A 22,740-nucleotide genomic window follows, 5' to 3' on the forward strand; every position below is an offset into this window, starting at 1 on the left:
ACATTATATCAAGCAATACTTACTCTTTATTTTAGTTTTAAGTCAGCAGTTAGTACTGAAGGAAGTACAGGAAGATGGTTTAATGTTAAATCTGGTGTGAGACAAGGATGTACATTATCCCCTCTGTTATTCATTATCTATATGGATCACATTATGAAGGAAAGTGATATTAAACCTGATATCAAAATTGGAGATGTTAATGTCAGCTCTTTGCTTTATGCGGATGATGTTATACTTCTAAATAAATCCACTACAAGTCTGCAAGATTCCCTGACTAAATTGAATAACTTGTAGTAGATATGGTATGAAGGTCAGCATTAAAAAGACAAAGACAATGAAAATAAGCAGAAACAGTGAAAATATCAAATGCTTTATGAATGGAGACCCTATAGAACAAGTAAAACATTTAAGCTACTTAGGCATGATTTTTAGTGAAGATAGTAAATTAAATATGGAAATAGACAACAGAATCAACAAAGCTGGTATGGTAGGCAGTCAAATGAATAAATTTATATGGAATAAGAGAGAGAAATTAGCCAAAACACTAAATTAGCTGTATACAAGACAGTATTCAAGCGAGTTTTAACTTATGGATCTGAGAGCTGGGTCAGAAGTAAAACACTTGACCAAAGACTGGAGACCGCAGATATGAGAGTCCTGAGAAAGATTAGGTGCATGAACAGATGGCATCAATGGCAATATCATACTAAAAACAAGAATATTAGGAAAGAACTTGCCACTGTCAGCATCCAGGAATGTGTTAGCAGACCTAATCTCAGGTGTATGGTCACTTAAACAGAATAGGAGAAGAAAGATTAGCAAAACAAGTGTTCTCTGTCAGGTTGGCACGAAAAAGACCCAGAGGAAGACAAATATATAGCTGGATTGATACAGTAAAAAGTGCCTTAGAAGATAGAAATATAAGATTTAATAATGTTGGAGTCCTGATAGGTAACAGAATGATTTGGAGGAAAATTGTAGATAGGAAGTTAGTAATGATTAAATTTTTCCTGTAGTATTATCATATCCTGTACACCCCTTAAAGGTATATATCAGGAATTTGACAATGATGACTAACAATACAATGAAAATCGTAAGTTTTTCTGTAACAGGATCAGTAGGAAAAGAAATGGCTGTGGGCATATAATCTTGTTAGATGTCGAAGTGGGTGGATGACCACCCATTAAATCATTGCATTATTTTTCAGTGATCTCTGTTACCTTTCTCCTTTATAACAATATAGGCCCTAAATAAAGTAACTTATACATCAGGTCACACCTTTTCAGTTTATGCTAAAAAACATGTCTCTGCTTTTGTTTCATTTGAATTAGCCAAGCAACTAAGGCCACAAGCTTAGTTTATTTTCTGTTAACTGCATGTTAGATGGTTTAGAATTTTGGCTTAAACAATAACAAAAATTATGTGGTCCATGTGTTTTGACTAGTTTAACTATTCTGTGAAATGAAAAACCCTGTCATTCTGGTTTTTAGTGGGTATAAACCCAAGCTTTTGGAAGGAACTGTCCCTTAATATCTCTATATTAGCTAGCTAATTTGCCTTCAGTTTATCTCTTCCATATGGTTACTCAATAGCAATTGTTGACTATTAGTCTATTGCAGGGTGACATTGATAGATATAACCACTATTTGAACAAAATATAAAATTCTGAATATTGTAGAAGTTTAAAAGTACTGTGATCTATAGGACAGTTTTCCTTGCCTTTACACTAATGATTTTGAGTTTAGCATGTTATTTTGCTCATCTATTTTTACTAGAATAATAAAAAAAAAAAAACTATTTTTAGAAGGAAAAAACTCCATGAGCTCCAGATGAGACCAGCTAAAAAACTCTTTCTACTGAAAAAGTCTTCATAAAGATTACTCACACATATATATGATGAGAATCAAAACTCAGGTCTTTTTCAACAAGTTCAAATCTGTGCCTTTCTTCTGATTGCACTACAGATGTCCCTATTAAATCTACAGTTGTTTAACAATCATAAATTTCTCTCCTTAACTGAACCTTATGCCTATCCACAATATCAAAAACACTAAAGATTGTAAATCTTTGGTGAGCAAAAAAGTTAGCCAACATAAACAAACAACAAACTGTTGCAGGTTGCTGCTGAATTTAACATCTCGCCTTTATCAGCCAAAGTAATTAACAGTTTGATAATGCAATAAAAATAAATAAAAAAAAATATGTATGTGGCTCACAAATACACTTGTCCACTGGCCTGTGGCAAACAAATTTTGCCAGATGGCAAATAGCTGCAGACTGGACAAAATAAAATATTCTTAATTTAATTTAAAAAAAAAAATAAATAAATAAATAAAAAAAACTTTTTAAACAAAATCTTTTGAACTTAAAGAAAACAATGATGCAACACCACTAATCACTTTATGGGACTGTTGACTTATTAAGACACATCATTTAAAAAATGAGGGGATCTTGACAAGGGCATAAATACATTTTTTGCATGGCGAGTAGGGGTTTCATGAGAATAGTGCATAATTTGTTGAACATTGTGTATACACACACACACCACTAGGTGGTTAAAATAAACACTTCTTGATCATTCTCCAATTAGCTGGCAATCATCATTCCTTTAATTTCTGTTGGGCCTATAAAACATGAGCAGCAGCTGCCCTACATCCCCTTGCAGTGCAACTGCAAACATACCAAACCTGCTTCTCCTCTTCCTCATTTATTTCACTTACATCTCTTCTATGGCCACTTCCTCATGAAGTGTTCCCAAACAACTACAAACCTACAACTCTTCAAGAAAAAGTCAATAAACTTCTTTCCCATCCCTTACCCATTGCTGAATTTAAGGTTGCTGTGGCCCCTAAACTAAAACTTTGAAATAGCCCCCCCCCCTACCTTGTAAATGTAGGTCATGAATACTGAGGTACAGGCCACTTGTGATGTGAGGCCCTGGGCTGTGGATTGTCTGGCTTATGCAAAAATATGGCCATATCTCTACTAACCTCAATTTCATCCAATGTTGCATGGTCTCCCATGGCCAGATTTAAAGTGGCTGTGGTCCCATGCTATAACTGGTTTTGAGACTCTTCTATTGATGTTAGGCCTTCAGCTGTACTTGTACAGCTTACAGGTAAATCCAGCTGAGCCCAAACATGCACCTGGCACTGATGTGCTTATAGGTTTCAATGTAAAATTAATAAATAAATAAATTGTCTATTTGATAAAGAATTGATAATTAATGAAAGAGAAATTTGAACAAAGTACATCCTCAAAAAACGGATTGCCCCACTTAACATCCAAATGATACGAAGAGTCTTTATCGGTAGTTATTCTCGGTGCATAGCACGTGCAAGGTTTATTCACATACGAAACGTTTAACAGTACTATCATTACATTACATAGCACACATTTCAGTCAATCCTTTCAATTAAATGTTCTCTGGATGCGGGGTAGGTTATGATTTAATCTCACTTGTTTACCTGGAAATGAATTCATGAGGATAGTTTCGACTCCTGATTTTTCCTTAGCAGAGTGGAGTACATCTTCGGGATAACTATAAGGAAACTGGCATTCAACAGCTTTAAAGCCGCAGTCTTTAGCAGCATGAAATCTTTCTGTCAAATCTTCGTATTCGGTAAACATTGTAGAAATATTTGCTGCAAATTTTAGAGACATTTTTCTGGTGATCTTATAGAATATACGATCTAATGGAATGGAAAGACGTGTGCTCTCCGTAAAAAGAAAGGCAGTCTTCCCTCTGGTGTATGAAAAAGCACGTGATAGGTATAAATTACTATTCCCAAAGTTAACTCGTTCAGTAATATATCTTTGATTTATACGATAGAATATTCGGAACATGTTTACTTGGATATTTGCATACCAATCACCTTGAAAAAATTATTCTGTGACAGTAAGAATTCGTAATTATCAAGCATATTCGATTAAATCCATTTATAAAACGTGTTTTATTTCTCCTTAAGATGAAAGAAATTCCTCATAACACCGCTATCTAGCTTAATTCGCTAATTCAGCCAGATGTTGAACTATGATAAAGAGCAAAGGAAATATCCTCTCGCATCGTTCTAAGCTGGAATGAGTTCGAGCCGTTTCGATCAATTCGGTACCTCAGAATTCACGACAATGAAAAATTTGATACCGAACATGTGAACGGTGGGAATGCGAACAGAGATTTTTTTTTTGTTGTTGACATAGAAAAATCTTTAAAAAAAGAAAAAAAATCTCTCTAGATTACTGACATGAATGATGTCATTAGTAAAAGACTTTACTGACAGCAAAATTTTATATAGTATATAGTTAAATAGATAGTATACCATATGTAATTCGAAACTAAATTACGATATTGAGCAAATCTTAAAATGCTGAATAGAGCATGCTGTGGGAAATTTTCATATAGGCTCAAAACCTCGGATTTTTAGTATGAAACGACAGCGGACTTCAATCATAATTTATGTGTGATATTTTTATGCCACTTTCTGTCAAAAATTATCACGAAGTCAGTTATTTTTGATATAGGCATAACTCCAGTTATCCAAACTGTGTGGAATGGTTTGAGGACAGCAACCTTAATAAGTTGAAATAACACAACTTTTGACCATATAATCAGTAAGGGTTAAAGAAAATGAAAAAAAAAAAAAAAAACAGAAAAGCAGACAATAATTGTTTAAAAATGACAATTAAAGAATAACACGCCTAAAATTTACGAATTTTAGACATCATATTCTGCCAAATTTCATAAACTATAAGATTATATTTTTGTATATCCAGAGTAATAGACTTTCCCAAAATTATCTTAACAATAAAGGACTTTTTCATTAGAAGGTGAGTTAACCGATCACATACGGTTGTAGCAGTTTTTCTTTTTTTTCTCCCGGAAACTTTTTTTTTCTTTTTCGCTTACAAGCAAATCAGTCATCAGGATATACGCAATTTGCATACAAAAAATACTGTTAATGGTGGTGATAGACGGTAGATGGCGTTGGTGGTAGTTGTGTGTAATAGAAGAATTAAGTAGTATGGGAGATGGTTGGATGTGTGTAGCGGAGTGAAGTAGGGTGCTCTTCCACGATAAGCTCTTGGACTGCTTGGAGATGTCACATAATAATAATAGTACAAAAAAAATCCGCTTAAGTCTTTTATTCCCATATAGGGAGTAGACGAGGCCGTTTTATCCCCATCTAACTTCTGGGAGACTAATGAGGAAGTTCAATATCCACCGGTAGTCAGTCAGAGATAACTGGCCTAAGACTGTCGCTAATTATACATGGCATCCAGTGAAGAGAGACAGCTGAGAAGTGTCGCCGTCTGTCCCGAACCTTAACACTAGTTTACTGTCTGAAAATAGTGCGGATTCTGCGGTCGATTTTCTTCGGATTTTCTGCGACGAAAATCCGAGTGTCCGGAAGAAAAAACCTGCTTATCCGTACCAGAGATCGCCTAATTCGAGAACCGGTTCAAAAAAAAACTTAATTGAAGTTCCTCCATACCTTTATTTTATCTCCATCAATCATAAATTCATCCACTGTGCCAGAAGTCTTTTTTTGTGTCATTGTTATTTAAATTAAGCCCGGATTTGTTGCTTTGTCTCTCAACAAACTGAATCTTCCTTAGTTTCTGCAATGAGGGTAGTATCATATGCTTATCTCAAATGACCCCTTTCTCCACGCTAAAAATGTCTGTTTCTTCAAATAGTGTTTTTCTGAAGCTTCTTGGTTGTCATTTGTCATTTCTTGGTTGCTAATTGTTTAATTAAGAGAATTACATGAGCAGGTATTCCAGCATCCTCATAACACTGTACAGTCTAATATGATCAACACGCTTAATTGCTTTCATATAATTAAATTAATACTTCGTTTTTGAAATTCCTTGTTCACTTTCTGGTCCAGTTTTTCTGCCTCTCCTAAAGTTTTGGCATTGAGGCAGTTGCCAGGGGCATCAGTGAATGGATATTTTACCACTTATCGAAATTTCCACACTATAAAAGGCAGTTATAAATTTTCCAAGCGCATATGCCGCTGACATTAGGATTTCCTATGAAACATTTTAGATTTCAGGGTACTTGTATTATTATTTGTTCCTGTATAGCTCAGTGGAAGTGGGGAGTGCAGTTCAGTGCTAGACCACCCGAAGTTAGTGTGGTGCAGAATAAGAAATGATGAACAATATTAGGATTAAATTAAAAGAAGGATAACCTATGGAGAAAAAAAGTTATGTCAACATTCCCCAAAATTCTGAACGATGGACATGTCAGTACGGCCACGAAAAGTAGAATTTCTTAATCCTTCCAATGGTGAAGTATGGATTTGAAAACTGGATAACTGAGAAGAAAGGAAAATTAAATCGAATCATTTGAACGATGAGCACGAAGAAGCCCATTAAGAATCCCACGGGTAGCTAAAATAACTAACAAGGTTTTAGAGAACAAAATCAGAATCTGCCTTTGAAGCATTGTCACTAAGCTGAAGTTAATGTACCGGGTGATTATAAAATAACATCAAGTATTCAGAGCCCTCTAGCGAGTAATGTATTGGACGAAACACACCGATATTCAGTAGATGTACACAGTGGAACATGAGGATTCGATTTAACGAAAAAAAAAATAGTACCAAAAGTCGCCAACAGGGGAAATTTTGGCGACTAAAATGTTTACCGAGTAAAATGCATTAATTTGCATTATCGCGTTTCTTGTGAGCGATCATGCAAGGAAAAAAAAACGAAAGCCTGTGAGATTTCTTATCATTCGTAGACGAGCTGCTTTTCGATGCCTCTTACCTTACGTGAGCATGCTTTGTTAGTCAAACTCTATTATCAGCGGAACAATAATGCCAGTGATTGTCTTCGTGATTTTCGGCATATGAAAAATTTACGAAAAGGACTGATTAGCGTAACAAACTTACGAAAACTAATTAGGTGATTTGAAACTACTGGAAAACTCTAGCAGGTAGGCAGGGGATGCAAACCAATCAATCACCAACAAGTTGAACAAGTTGCAACTGCTGTTGTGAAACAGGAGATGACGAATGTGCAGGGTACCAGCAGTGCACAAGCAATATCCCGGCAAACGGATATCGCATACACAACGGTGTGGAAAATCCTACATCAGATATTGAAGTTTTAGCCCTATAAAATCAGTCACGTTCAAGAATTGTGCCCTGGTGATGCGACCACACGAATCGACTTATCTTTGAGATTCTTAGCGTGGAAGTGGATGATGCATGGGCCTGGCAGATTTTATGGAGTGACGAAGTGCACTTTTATTTGAAAGGCGATATTAACACACGTAATCGCATTTGGGCTGCAACTAATCCGCACGTGTGTCTGCAGATGTCTATCCACTCGCCCAGTCACAGTGTGGTGCGGATTTACGGCATCTTTTATCATCGGTCCATACTTTTACGAGAAAAATCGCCAAAATGGACCAGTGACCTGTTCCGTCAATGCTAACAGGTATGCCAATATGCTACAGAACTTTGTGGTTCCACAACTGCATCAAAGAGGATGTCTCGATTCGGCCATCTTCATGCAGGATGGTGCACCACCCCACATCGGACTTCAAGTACAGCATGTTTTGCGACAACATTTCTCTGACAGAAGAATCATTAGTCGTGCATTTCCCACGCCATGGCCACTGAGATCGCCTGATCTCAATCCTTGTGACTTTTGGCTGTGGGGATTTCTTAAAAGCATTGTGTATCAAGGACATGTACCCGATAATATTCCAACTTTGAAAGATCGAATAACGTTACACGTGAGACAAATCAATTCCGATATGTTGTGAGCCACTGTGCAAAATGTCGTGCACCGTATGCAGTTCCTGGAACATCAGAATGGTGGTCATATTGAACCTCATTTGTAATTAACAATAAACGTCATGAAATTGATGTGTGCTGTCTCTCATTTGCCATTTAATCATTCATTAGTCACACCTACTAAAATTAATTTGGCAGCGCCAAAATTTCCTTGTTAGCGACTTTTGGTACTATTTTTTTCTGTTAAATCGAATCCCCATGTTCCACTGTGTACGTCTACCGAATATTGGTGTGTTTCGTCCAATACATTACTCGCTAGAGGGCTCTAAACACTTGACATTATTTTATAATCACCCGGTACTTTGGACATATTGTGTGAAAAGAATCTTTGCAAAAGGTAATTGATTATGTTAGGGAGGGCTGAGCACATGATGAATTCTGCAAAGGTACTTACTTATCCATACGTGAAATTACAACTTTTGAAAGAAGACAAGAGAGAAACTGAGCGAGATAAAAACTTCTGTTCAATAAGCTTACTAAAACTAATTTAATTTATAAATTAGGCACAGCAAAAGATTAACAACAATAATTAATAATAAAATAGAATTATAACAACATACTGTCATAAAAGTTTTCTGAATGTGAATGGAATCTTAGTATCATCGGCAGAGTTTTTATTATTATTATTTATTTATTATTTTTTGAAGTCGATAACTTTTACCTTTTTCACTGAAAAGAAAACACTTTACGACTTCTATTTGGCATATCCGAATTGCCAGTATCGCTACTCTTGCGCTTTGGGGCCATTATTAAGTAAAATAAGGATTACTTGAACACAAGAACTGCGATACCACAACAGTCGATCTGATAACCGAGAACTACTCAAAACGGCGCTAAATTCCTGATTTCCAAAAGGCTGCAATGTACACGTAGCTTACTCCACATTTGCAACGAGTCTGGTGTTGGATTACCTCTGGGATCAGCTGAAATGTCTATTACTAAAAGAAAGAGCCATACAGCTTCATTTCGGCGATGTAAAATTACATAGGCAAAGTGGATCCAACATTATTTCAAAGCCAATCTATGAAAGTTTTTTTAAGTTGACCTGAGAGCTTATGAGAATACAATTCTTTGCATCCACGAGTTGCCTTAGCTTGCAGTACCTACTTGACTTAAGTAGCTAAAGGCAACTCGGGGATGCCGAGGATTGTATTCTCGTAAGCTCTCAGGTCAACTTACGAAATTTTCATAGTTTCTACAAACATTCGGCTTTGAAATAATGTTGGATCTATTATCCACTTTGCCGATGTAATTATAAATCGTTTATTTCTGAAATTTTCCATTTAATATTTTCGCACCGGGGTTGACTGCTGATATTGTGGATAGCGAATCCGGGGATAAGGGTGTGTGTGTGGGGGTACTAGGGTGTACATAACACCTTTTATTTCCCAGAATAGGCAAGGTCATTTAGTCCTAAATTTTTAAAGATCAACAGGGACCCGACCTCCCCCTAATTTTATTTCATATACAATGTTAAATATAATACATAATATAATAATTATATTATGCTATAGTTTCTTTCCCAGATGTCACTGACTTCCGCGAAAGAAAATACAGCAAATAAATACTGAGATCTCGTAGTCCCTAATTATATATATTATTGGCTGAAGTGCACACAGATAAAAATGTAGATGAAAACCAGAATATAATTGCATATCAAGTAAAGTACATGCAGTGCCAACTCCAGGCATCTGCAAATAAGCAATGCTTGGGTAACACATTTATAATGGCTGGCATTCCATCAATCTACAAACCTTTTTTTTCTAAATCTTCATTACTGTAATTTTATAATTGTGATTATATTAAAATAAAAACTACATCAGTAAAAGTTTTTCTTTTTTAAAATGCAAACTGTTAGTGAATTAAAAGTTGAAAGTAAAAAAAAATGCAAAAATCAATAAAATATGAGAGGCTAAATTTTTTTGAGCCTGTGTAGCTCAGCGGATGTGGCGTTTGCACACCGCCGCGCTTGGCCGCACGAAGGAAGTCTTCGTTTCGAGTCTAGTCGGCGACTAGAGGAAATTTTTCTAAGCCTTTTTTTCGACCGATTCCCGAGTTAGTCAATCTCTGGCACGGGCAAGCAGGTTTTTCCTCCCGGAAACTCGGGTTTTTCGTCCTGTAAACTCAAGAAAATCGACCGTAGAACCCACATTATTTCAGACATTAAATGTATTGTGTTAGGGTTAGGAACCACGAGATGGCGGCACATTTGAGCCGTCTCTCTTCACTGAGTACCGCTTAATTAGTGATAGCCTTGGGCCATCTGTCTCTGATTGGGTACCAGTGGAGATTGAACTGCCCACTCAGTCTCCAAAAAAAAGTTAGATAGAGCTAAATGGCCTCGCCTACTCCCGTATACGGGAATAAAATGGCGTTAGCTGATTTTTTTTTTTAAATTTTTTTGCTTATGCCAGCAAAAAATAGAGCCCATTGAGACATACTACACAATCCTAAAAAATATATATATATATATATATATATAAATCCATCATAAGTCTTTCATGAAAAGTGCAAAACACAAATCCTACATTAAAATTTAAAAAATATTAAGGAGAAAAACCGTTATGGAAAATTCTTATTGTTATACAGATTACAAACATCAAATTTGACTTTTTAAACTTTTTTTTAATCCATGTCTGCTGAGACTAAATAAGGACAGGTACTGCTCTAAAGTCCTAAAGATGGTTTTCATATATGTTTAACATTAATTAAATTCATTAATAAAAACATCAGCTATAGTCTTTTACTGCCTTCCTTTATACCCTACATGAAGTAGGCAAGGCCATTTTAGCCTTCCTTCAATCTCCATCGCAACCAATCAGAGATAGCTTGTCCAAGACCATCATTAATCATAAGCAACATGCGATGAAGAGAGACAGAAAAGTGCTGCCATCTCGTGCTCCGTATGCCTAACACAGTATATTATTTGTTTGAAACGGTGTAGGTCTTGCTTTTCTTGACGAAAAAACTCGAGTTTCCAGGAGAGAAAAATCGGTTGCCCGTGCGCAAGATCAACTAACTAGGGAACCTGTCAACAAAGAGTTAGAAAATGTTTCTCTAGTTGATGACTAGATTCGAACTGAGAACAGCTTTCTTTAGGTTACGGCCTGGCCTACTGCAAACGATATGTCTACATGGCAACAGGGGCCTTATGTGTCATGAGACTAGTCTGTTTTGTATGAAAATTACGTTTATTCATCTGGACGGTTTGTATATTTTTATGATGAAAAACCAGAGTTTCAGGAAGATAAATTCCAGGCAGAAAACAATATTTCCAAACCCAAAGGCAATTTCAGACAATATGTTATTGTCTAATATCAGGTAAAATTAAACAACATATTGTCTAATTTCAGACAATAATATATTGAAATAGTGTTGGAGAAGATGAGATAGTGGCAGTTGTCTTCCGCAGTCTCTTCACCAGGTGCCATTTAAATAGTTCATAGTTTGGCTGACCTATCTCTGATTGCCTATTAGAATGGAGAATGAAAGCCTCTCAGTCTTCAACACTTTTACAGGTCTAAAACAGACTAAAGCGTCATTCAGGGAGCGAACAAAAGATATTTTTACAACATTCAAAATATGAACACAAGAATGAGTCAAACGGCATGAGCATGTTTCAAGGTGTCTCAATTCCAGGTTCCCTGGAATTCTAACAACGTTTTCTTGTGAACACTTAGTTTTCCCCAAGACACATGGAAATATATTCATTCTGTTTTACTCGTTATTGTTTTGATTTTTGAATGTTATAGCTAGTTCTTTTGCTCTCTCCCTCAATAATGCTTATATAACAGTGAGTGAAATATATAGGAGCTCTTAATAATTGCATAAACCACATACATCTCTTAAAGTGTCTTAACATTTTCAAAATAGTATTGTCTGCCACGTATTTCTATAAAATATCTAGTAAGAAAAATATAGTATCTAGTTTGGAGAAACCAAACTTCAACCAAATTCCAACCATTTTAATAATGTGTTGGCATATTTTAGAATTGATCGGTTTTGCGTAATCTTTACCATCTTTACCATCTATCGATCTGTTTATTCGACATCAACAGATGCCATATGGTCATTCAGATACTCGGTGATGTGCCACACCAGTCCTCACTGTGCAGTCCTGCTGTATGCTTTTCTGGAGGTTTCATCTTTGAAGATCAGTCACTCCAGATACACCATCCGCCCATCTCACTGATGATCTACATCTTCTTCTTTCTGTCCTCTCAATGTCCAAAACATTTCAACATTCGTCTGTGGATATCCTTAAGGAGCCTTAAAGTTCTGCTCATCCTTTCTAGCACCCACCCATCCATTTTTCCTCCTTTCAGTATATTATATCCTCAACAGACTTCTGTAACACCATATACCAAAGGCAGCTATCTTTTTCCTATCAGACTTCCATGTCTGACATCCATAACTGGCTGTCGGAAAAAACAGCTGCATCCAAAATCCTCATTTTTTTAACTATGGAGATAGATTCATCCTTCTAGATTTTAGACAAGTCTCTGACCATTGTTTTAGCCATTCCAAATCGTCTTCTGAACAGCAATTCTTCACATTAATAATGGATCCCAGGTACTCGAACTCGCTGCCTTCCTCAATTCTTTCTTTATTAAGGTACACTTGTTTCTTAGGACCTCCCCTGTCTGTATTTCCTTTGAGAACCATAATCTTTGTATTGCTATGATTCTGAAAACCTCTATTCCTACTGATTTCGTTAACTTTGTCAAAAATTTGTCAGAGTTCTTCCTTGTCATTACAGAGTACTGTATCATCAGTATACCTCAGATTACTGATCAATCTGCCACCTATTCTAATTCCTGTCTTCAGCTCAGTGGTGCACCCAGAGGGGGGGGTCTAAGGGGTCTGGGCACTCCCCAAAGAAAAGGAAAAAACACTAGAAAAATTTCCAAAAATCTTTTCCTAATTAAAATTATTTTTTTTTATTTATGTTGTGTCGTGTCTTCTATTTCTATACTACTTATGAATTAGCGATCACTGCAGATGCTCAATCATAGGTCGTATGCGAAGCATAGTGTGTATTCGCAAGTCGTCTACCCAACTCGGCCCCCTCCTAGATTAAATCCTGAGTTCGCCAGCTGAAGTTCAGCTCATCCAATTCTACATGCATAATGTCTGTCAGCATAGATACCAAACAAGTAAGAAGAAAGTAGATATCTGTGCCTCTCTTTGCAACCTGAAACCAATCAATTACTTGAACGCCTCTTCTTACAAGTTAGTTATCAACCTGATAGTGTGTTGTGAAAACCAATTCCTTTCATTATTTCCCACAGTTTCACATTTAAAAAAAAATCAGCTAATGCCTTTTTATTCCCGTATAGGGAGTAGGAGAGGCCGTTTTAGCCCGATCTAACTTTTGGAGACTGAGTAGGCAGTTCAATCTCCACTGGTACCCAGTCAGAGATAGGTGGCCCAAGGCGATCACTAATTAAGCAGCACGCAGTGAAGACACGGCTAACAAGTGCCACCATCTTGTGGTACCTACCCCTAATACAATAGTTTTAATGTCTGAAAATAGTGTGGGTTCTACGGTCGATTTTCTAGTTTATGGGACTAAAAACCCGAGTTTCCGGGAGAAAAAACCCGCTTGCTAGTGACAGAGATCGACTAACTCGGGAACCGGTCGAAAAAAGGCTTAGAAAAAGTTCCTCTAGTCTGCAACTAGAATCGAACTCGTGAAGCTCTTTCTTCAGGCGGTTTAGTGCTATAGAGTGTGACCACCACTACCACTGAGCTACACAGACACAGGTTTCACATGTTGGCCATCAAAAGCTTTAGAGTAATCCTCACCACTCTGTGGTAATTCTGAGTCTGTATTTTGAGCCATTTTTCATTCGGCATGACCACTTTCAAATTACTTTCATATATTCCAATTTGTCCCAAAGGTGTTATGAGTTTAGATTACATTCTGCAAAGGCCAGTCTCCCATCATTTCTTCAAAATAATCAAGTTATAAATATGTAAATAAATAAATAACGCCTTTTATTTCCTTTTACGGAGTAGGCGAGGCCGTTTTAGCCTTTTCTAACTTTTGCAGACTGAGTGGACAGTTTAATCTAAACCGCTAGCTAATCAGAAATACCTGGCCCAAGACTCGCTAATTATAAGTGGCAATCGATGAAGAGACTGGCAAACAAGTGCTGTTATCTCGTGATACCTAACCCTGATAGTATATTGGTATTTTCTGAAATAGTGCAGGTTCTATGGTCGATTTTCTTGAGTTTATGGGATGAAATATCCTAGTTTCCGGGAGTAAAAACCTGCTTGCTCGTGTCAGAGATAGACTCTAAACTTGAACTTATGTCTATCTTCAGGCAGTCCAGCACAGAGGACGCACATACCACTTCCACCTGAGGTACACACAGGCCTATATACACAGCTCTGAAAGAAGTATCGACACAAATGTGTGAGTAATAAACAGCCATGGTTCCTACCTTAACAAGATGTAGGACCTCCTTTCCCTGTGATGACTGCAGAATTTTACGGGATATAACTTTCCAATGGGAATATTTTGGACCATTCTTCTTCTAGGCATGTAATGAGGTTCTGGACTGTTGTGGGGCAAACATCCCTTGACCTCACCCATATGCTCCAGTTCATCCCACAGATGTTCAATAGGGTTGGAATTCAGAGCGCTGTGGAGGCCAGTCAAGTATGATGACGTTCATGTCCACAAACTACACAGTTACAGCAGCAGTGTTATGACATGGTGCATTGTCTTGCTGAAAGAGACAATTGTCAGTTCCATAGAAATATCACAAAGTAGTAAGCACTGTATTGTCCAAAATGTTCAGATACCTCTCGAAGTTCAATGTTCATGGCACCACAAATAGAGGTCTGAAGACAAATCAAGACCATTCCATCAGCCACCGCCGAATTTCATAGTTGGGGTTACACTCAGGTAAGAGACGTTCACCAGGCATCCTCCACACCCACATTGCAGTCCTACCATGGAAATTCATGTTGTAAGCCTCAGTTCTGAATGCTTTTGTACAAATTTGTTCCAGTCAGTGTACGGAACTATGCATTTTACGTGTCGGCTGACGAATGGCGGTTTTTACATGGTCACATTCGCTGTGGTGAGTCGTCCACTGTGGTTACGTGTGGTGAGTCGTCCACTGCTGGCAGCAGTTGTAGTCAGTTTCCTGCGCTTCTCTCTTAGTGATAACATACTGAGAGAGAAGCGCAGGAAACTGCGCTTCTCTCTCAGTATGTTATCACTAACTGTTGAGCTCGGATAGCCCAATTTGTCAAAACTTTGCCGAACAGGCCTGCAACATGCCATCCTATCGCAACGTCTCTTTCAAACCAGGTCAGTTTCCTTTTTGCAACCATTTCACAGGACACAGTATCATTGACTTGGGAGCATAATGTTCCTCTAATTTGTACAAAATTAGAGGCTCTAATTGCTACAAAAAAACCTGACTCGTTACATGGCGCGATTCATCTTGCCCATGCGGTGTCCGTTGACTTCTTTCTGTGTGTGTGTGTGTGTGTGTGTGTGTGTGTGTGTGTGTGTGTGTGTGTGTGTGTGTGTGTGTGTGTGTGTGTGTGTGTGTGTGTGTGTGTGTGTGTGTGTGTGTAAAAAGAGAGAGAGAGAGAGAGGATGGATCTATTCCATAAAATTACTCAATAGTATGAATCACTGCATTAATCCGGATGATTCATATGCATCAGCGTTTATCATTCCATGCGGTACAATCCAAATATCGAAGTCCACAAGAGGGGGGGGGAGATTATAGGATATTGATACAATTGATGAGAAGTAAACAGCATCTACATACAAGCGGTGTAGTTATGGACACACTTCACGTGCACACCTTTTTGCTTAAACTTGGGTAATGGATTAACTATGAATAGTATTTGTTATTAAATATAATGTTCTTTACCAAGAAACTATATATAGTGAAACTAGTTAACTAAGTGAAAAAAACTTTCAACATAGCCTCAGTTGCTTTGCCATAACTCCAAACAAAGACATAGGTTCAGAACAAAAGATAAATATGGTTGTGAGAACGCTTTTACTGGACAATGGACTCGTCCAACGAAAGCATCTATAGATTGTCCGTCAATAACGAAAACTAATATTCTCACATTCGTTCTATTCATCAATCGTCGACTTCACAATTGGCAATTTCCGGTGGTGAATAAACTGATGAAGCTTTTCCATTTTCCACAGCCTGTCTGATTATAAGCTACGGCAATGTGAGAGAAACTTGTGCTGTTACTTTTAACATTTACTGTGCGTTCAATCGAGTTTGGAAGAACGGGCTGATGGAACTGTCCTATGATCTCTTCTATCTTCTATAATTGCATAACTGATCTCTCTCTCTCTCTCTCTCTCTCTCTCTCTCTGGTTCTTTACTTCCTCTTGTGGAGATCAACATCCTCTCTACAGATTTCTCCACAATGAGGGATGTCGCAGAACTCTGCTATTTTTTATCCTTTTTTTTTTTGCTGAAAAGACTCCATTTCTCCAAATCATTTAACAAACGTAGCAATACTCATCTTGAACCTATAAATCTTCTGCAACCAATCCTTAAACACTGATATCCATATCAGGGATACCATTTTTAAACGGAGAAGGCAAGTAAATAATCTTAAAGGCTACGAAAATAAAAATACAGTTCTACTTTCTTTCTCACACATACAAAAAGAACCTTAGTTCATCTCCCTTCATCTGATAACAGATGTTCTGTTCTCTCTCTCTTTCTCTTTCCTTCTTGGACTAATATTTACCTTTTCTGGCAGAATATTGCATGCATAAATTCATTAATCTCCAAGAAGTGCCCTTTTATGCTCGAGCTGATAGCTATCCTGTTTATATATACAAATCTCAAATCCTCCAACCTGAATGCTGTTTCCACGTTTGCAGTGGTGCGCTAAAACTCTCTACAAATCTTTAACACTCTCCAGAAGATAACAACTAAGTAACTACTTGATGCCTCTTACACAGACCATTTTCAACTATTTCACAGGCAATTGTGTCTTATGTCTTTCCTTTCTATAGCTTTCTCAACGAGGGAAGCTCCACTGAATGTGCATCGCTCATTTCCCACTTTTCACTAACTTTGTAATAACATGAACAGGAACTATGTAACTACCATTTTCAGCTCAAATTCTCTAAGGAGTAAGTGAAACTCTTTTAGCCCTAACTTTTGGAAATCGGTAGGCAACTTACCTTGACTTTCTTCATCATCAATGGACGAGTTATTTTCTACCTATAATTGTATGCTTATGTAGTAGTAAAAATTGCAACTGCCCTCATCTCGTATTCCAAATCCTGATAATACTATGTGAAATAGTATGAGTTCTATAGTTGATTTTTTCTGGGTTTCTGGATAAAAAAACTCGTCTTTCTAAGAGAAACGTTCTGTGGCCAAAACATTAACTCATAAAAGACGTAAAAAATGATCAAGATAAAATTTCTCTAGTTGGCGACTATAATCGAAACTATGAAGGCATCCTTCTACTGATCTGGTGTCATGAAAGTTATCATGAAGCAGAGTCTGAGGAAGACGTTTTCCTATAATCTCCTCTCGGTATCCATGGAGATTTCCTGACTAAAATTGGGTAAATGCTACTGGATAACCGTAAAGTTGCCCAGTAAATTTACGGTCACCCAAAGTGACTAATTAAGGGATAACATCAGATTTAAAAAATTGATTAATCATCCCACTTACTTCTAGGAACAGATACCTCATCTAACATTACTTACAGGACATTGCCACAACGATATGTAGATAAATACTAAAAGAACTATTACTGTTGAAAGATAAGAATACCTCTTCAGAGCATGGAAGAACGTTGAGACATGCTCCCTTCAAATGGAGAGGAACTCGTTTCGATTTTATTCATGAACCAGAAGACTCTCTATATGGGCTCTTTCAATTGCAGGTGAGTAAGCCTGTCTTATTGTTATTATTATTTATTATTACGTGACACCTCCAAGGAGTCCAAAGACTCATCGAGGGAGGGCACCTACTCTACAACTCTCCGTCTCCACTACTATCCACCAACTACACCATCATCTCCATCAACGGAAATTCCTTTGCAACTCCCTCATTCAGTTTAATTTCTCTTTTTATAGATGGGCGCTATGCAGAGATACAGTCATATGGAATTGTCCTCCTGACTAGTCGTTTTGAATTATGTAGTGTAGTCAGGAAGGCCTTTTATATCCCACAGTTATCATTTCTAGTCAATATCATTTACTCCAACTGTATTTCCACATTTCACTTTCTGATTGTACATTGCACCCTCTAGTCTCATTACGAGACTCGAACTCATCTTTTGAGACTCGTCCATATAAAGAAAATCTTTATATGGACATTAATTAAATTAAGGGGATATGGACTTTTAAAAATGAAGGTCAGTTAGCCAATCTCATACGGAGATTTTTTTTCTCCCGGAAAGTGGAGTTTTTCATCCCGTAAATAGCCAATCGAACAGAATTCGCACAGTTTTTACAGACAAATAATACTTTTAAATGTATATCTATATATCCAAAAGTATTAATATACTGTATCTATAAATATAGATGTAAATATATCTATCTAATATAAATATATTAATGCTCTTGTGTATAGATGAAGGATTACATAGTGGAGACACTCGGTTATGTGGAGTAGGTGATCTCCTACGATGAACCCTTGGACTCTTTGGAAGTGTCGCGTAAAAAAAAAATAATGATATTTGTACGTTTGAGTTTGCAATTCATCTTTAGACTATTAGACCGAAAAACGATTAAAGGCCAATTCATTAATTTAACTAATTTGTATTTTATTCAGTAGTAAAAATAACACACACCACAAATGTCAATCGTATAACAGAAGATGAAGAGATTTCAGGGATGTCGGTCATAATGTATTTTAGAGATATTAACGATTTGGAAATGGATCCAATTAGTGTCCATAAAATATTAAAAACAACCATGTAGATAAATATTCATCAAATTTATTATCAGAAGATAAGTTTTTTTTTAAATAACATTTTTTTTTAAATGTTATTTAAAATACTGCATAATTAATACAAGTCTTAATCGAACTTGAAGACTGGAAAACGGATGCAATCATACCAATTCCAAAACCTAAACTGCAGGACACTTTCAAGTTATAAAGTTCAAAGTCATTAATGCAAGTGCCATTAAAATCGTGGAAACTGATGGAAAGACACTGCAATGACTAAGCTACTATTTAAGTGACGTAAACCTTCTACCAAATCATCAACCTGCCTTCATGAAAAATGATTGAACAAATTGCCAATTATTATATCTAACTCAAAATATTTAAGATGAATTTCAAGCCAAGTAGTGTATACCAAGGCAACTCGAAGGCCAGGAATTATATTCCCATAAGCACTTTAGTAACTGAATCTCCATAATAAAACCAATTCTAGAATAAGATGACTACGGATGAGTTTTTTAAAATCATACTTAGATAAAGACAATCCAAATTCAAGAGAATGCAACATGAATAATTTGTGGCATTTTAGAGTTTTTTAAACAATCCTGCAGGACGGACACACACACACACACACACACACACACACACACACACACACACACACACACACACACACACACACACACACACACACACACACACACACACACACACACACACACACACACACACACATTCTGAATACAAAAGTTGGAAAGAGAAAGAAAGAAAATGAAAGAGAGAGAGAGAAAAAATCAGAAAATCCATCAAATTCAGTCAAACATCGCAAAAAATAATAAAATAAAATAACAAAATGAGCTACACAAGCTCTATGGTAATGGGAAAGAATAGTATACGCCTATTCATAACTAGACCTTTTTCTTTTTTCTTTATTTATTTTGTTAGATCCTCCAATGTGTCGATAGTATTTACTCGTTTTTTCCTACATGAAAATATTGCTCTTTCAGAAAAGTGAAAATTATTCGATTAAAATGACCCAGTTATTTTATGAAAGAGTCACAGAATTTTTTTTAAAGAAATTATGAGGTGCTGGGAAGATATGAGTAGGTAGTTTGCTTCTGTTCTGTTTTACACTCACACAAGATCCAAAACGAATTGCATGTTTTCGACCCAGACCTGACGAAATAGGTTGTTTAATCTTTATTTCCGTAGTCTTCTATGTCTGTATACTGCGTATGCTCTTCTAGCTGGTTTTCCAGTTCGTTTCATTCCAGTCCCAGGAATGAAATGCCGAGCTTTGGGAGAAAACCTTTCCACCGACGTATGAAACCAGCTAACTCATTTTCAATTGAAAAGCCCTTATAAAGGTTCTTAGCGTTGTGGAGGGGAATTCGAATCGAGGCTTTTCGAACCAAAGGGTATAGTCTAAACCAACCTATGCAGGCTCTAGTTGATTTCTTACTAAAATATATACAAAATCATACATTGAGACTACTACAATTACCACTGTTTTTATGTATTTACTTCAACGGTGGTTCCTCCATTCTATCCATCCATTCCAATCAGGGAACTCAACCAAGACGGTTCCCTGATTAGGAATTTTAGGCAATTTAATGCAACTGGATTGCCATCCCGCTGTTGCATTCCTCTAGGGGGGGGGTAAGTATTTTATGTCTGTAGACGTGTGTTGTTATTTTTATTTTTAAATCAAAATTTGTATGAGATTATTCCGAAATTTTTATCAAATTAGTCTTTCTAATAACTTAGAAAGTTATTAGAAAGACTAATTTGGTAAAATGTGCACTTTTGATTTAATCAGTAATAATTATATTAGTGATTTTTATTTCATCCTTTCGTGTGCATGCATAACCCCGTGTATGTGTGTATGTACAAGAAATGATTAAAAATAAAAAAAAAAAAGACAGAAAAGAAAACCGCTAAGGAAAATTAAGAAATTATTTCAGTTTTCAATAGCAAATGTTTAAAATGTTCATAACAGAATATTTTATAATATATATTTTTTTCTTTTTCCTAAGTAATAGTCCTCATATGAGTAATCATCAAATGGCGGTACCTATTCCAATCATCATCATCATCATCACGAACCATGGGTACACTGCCCGTTGGGGTTCGATGCCTCTTTCACTATCTTCTTCCACCTTTCTATGTCCAGTGCACAATCTCGCAGTTTCTGCAATCCCCATTCACACCAATCCTTTATGTCGTCTATCCATTCTCTGTATGGTCTACCTCTTCAGTTTACACCATCCATAATACCAAACATGAATGTCTTTATCTTCCAATCCTCGCTCATTCTGCAGATGTGTCCAAATAATTGCAACTTCTGTTGTGTAATTTTCTGCATTAAATTCTCCTTTGGTTGTATCTTCCGATAGAGCTCTTCATTTGTGACTTTCTGTATCCATCCTATTCTTAGAATCTTCCTGTAACAAGTTTTTTCAAATATCAAAATTCTTTTTCCTGATTCCTTATTTATTATCCATGTTTCAGATTCATTCAGTTCTATTTCAATCGCCAAAGATTTTTCTACGGACTGCTGGTGATTTCTATTTAATTCAAAAATCTATACATGAAGTTTAGTTTTACATTTTTTGCACGTCTCGTTATTTTGATACGACATTACAGTATTAAAATATGACAGCCCGTTTGATTAAGCAGATCAAAGAAAGAGCCTTTATTCTCATTATGATAAAATTTGAGCCTGTATGCTATGAATGTGAGCAGTTCGCCGAAAATACACACACGGATATCTATATATATATATATATATATATATATATATATAAAAGACTAAAAAATGCTTCTAGAGAAACGGAGCTGTTTACAATGATGATAATCTACATCAGATGAATCGTAGAGCGCTCGTACTTGTTCTAAATGGTGATGGATGAGTTTACTGGTGATAGACAAGAGGAAGCACCATGATGTATTGACTGACCAATCAAGAGAAAGTTTAAATTATAAGTTGGAAGTTCGAAGATTTAAATTACAAGTGTGGCGAAAAGAAACAAATGAAATATCGAGTTTCAAAATTGATTACACTTTTTCTAATAACATTGTCAGAGAAAGTAAGGGTCGATGCCATTAGAAAAAAGGAAAAAAAAATCCAGAAAACATGCCTAAGATGTTTTGATCATGTGGGGAGAAGACTGGAATGGACCCAATGAGAATAACATGGTTACGGGTGCAATACAGTTCTGGAGGAGAAGATCAATAGAATAATTATTATCATGAAGATGGGTTATTATATGAGAACATCGGTATGCAAACAGTAGCGTAATGACCATGGCATTATAACAATTTCGAGATATGTGGATAGTTTTTTTTTTCGGGGGGGAGGGGGGGGGGTCTAGATGGGGACTAAAAGTTCATTGCATTTTTATTCATTTCCTAATAATAATAATAATTAAGAATATAATAATGCATCTAAAAGCAGCATCGGCTGTTAAAACTATTAAAAGAAACACAACAGCAACAACAATAAGCGAATCAAGAGTTATGATAAAGAACTGCATAAACTGAGATCTTCTCAAACCGATTAAAATGTTTAGATTTACTTGACATTACTTTATTTTATTATTAGATTTTTATTATTATTTAATATCATTATTATTAATTAATATTATTAATTATTATGCAAGCACATGGCGATACACAGAATTCTGAGCATTAAAAACCTGAAACACTACATGACATTAACAAGGAATTACTTCAACATCACCTATCGAAACAACAGAGACACATATCGTATAACACGACCTACAACAACTCTCTACATCCCCACACCCTTCAACAACTCATACGGTTTTTTTTGTGAGATCACATCAGATACCCACGCAACTCAACAACCTACCAAGAAAGTTAAAACACTTAGATAACTACAGAACATTAAAAAACGAACTCTGGAAAATATACCAACAAAGTTAAGAAACCATTAACACTAAAATACACATCACAAATCACTAGCATCTAATGCCTACATC

The 22,740-nt window shown here is 36.3% G+C and overlaps 1 protein-coding gene across 2 annotated transcripts in view; it reads right to left on the minus strand.

Moving 5' to 3' along the window:
- The window catches only part of Gip (hydroxypyruvate isomerase-like protein Gip), a 178,485-nt gene that overhangs the window by 67,703 nt on the left and 88,042 nt on the right, over positions 1-22,740 (minus strand). The window contains exon 1 of one of the 2 annotated variants that reach the window (XM_090410110.1): positions 3,468-4,067. The exons of the other annotated variant lie outside the window; for it this stretch is intronic. Coding sequence (XP_090266236.1) covers positions 3,468-3,846 — 379 coding nt within the window. The 5' untranslated portion in view covers positions 3,847-4,067. Of the gene's footprint in view, positions 1-3,467; positions 4,068-22,740 lie in introns of those variants that run through there. 2 annotated transcript variants of the gene reach the window in all.

The sequence above is a fragment of the Typopeltis vanoorti genome, chromosome 20 (assembly GCF_054136105.1).
Source record: "Typopeltis vanoorti isolate ZY-2024b chromosome 20, IOZ_Tvanoo_1.0, whole genome shotgun sequence".
In the NCBI taxonomy this organism is placed as follows: Eukaryota; Metazoa; Arthropoda; class Arachnida; order Uropygi; family Thelyphonidae; genus Typopeltis; species Typopeltis vanoorti.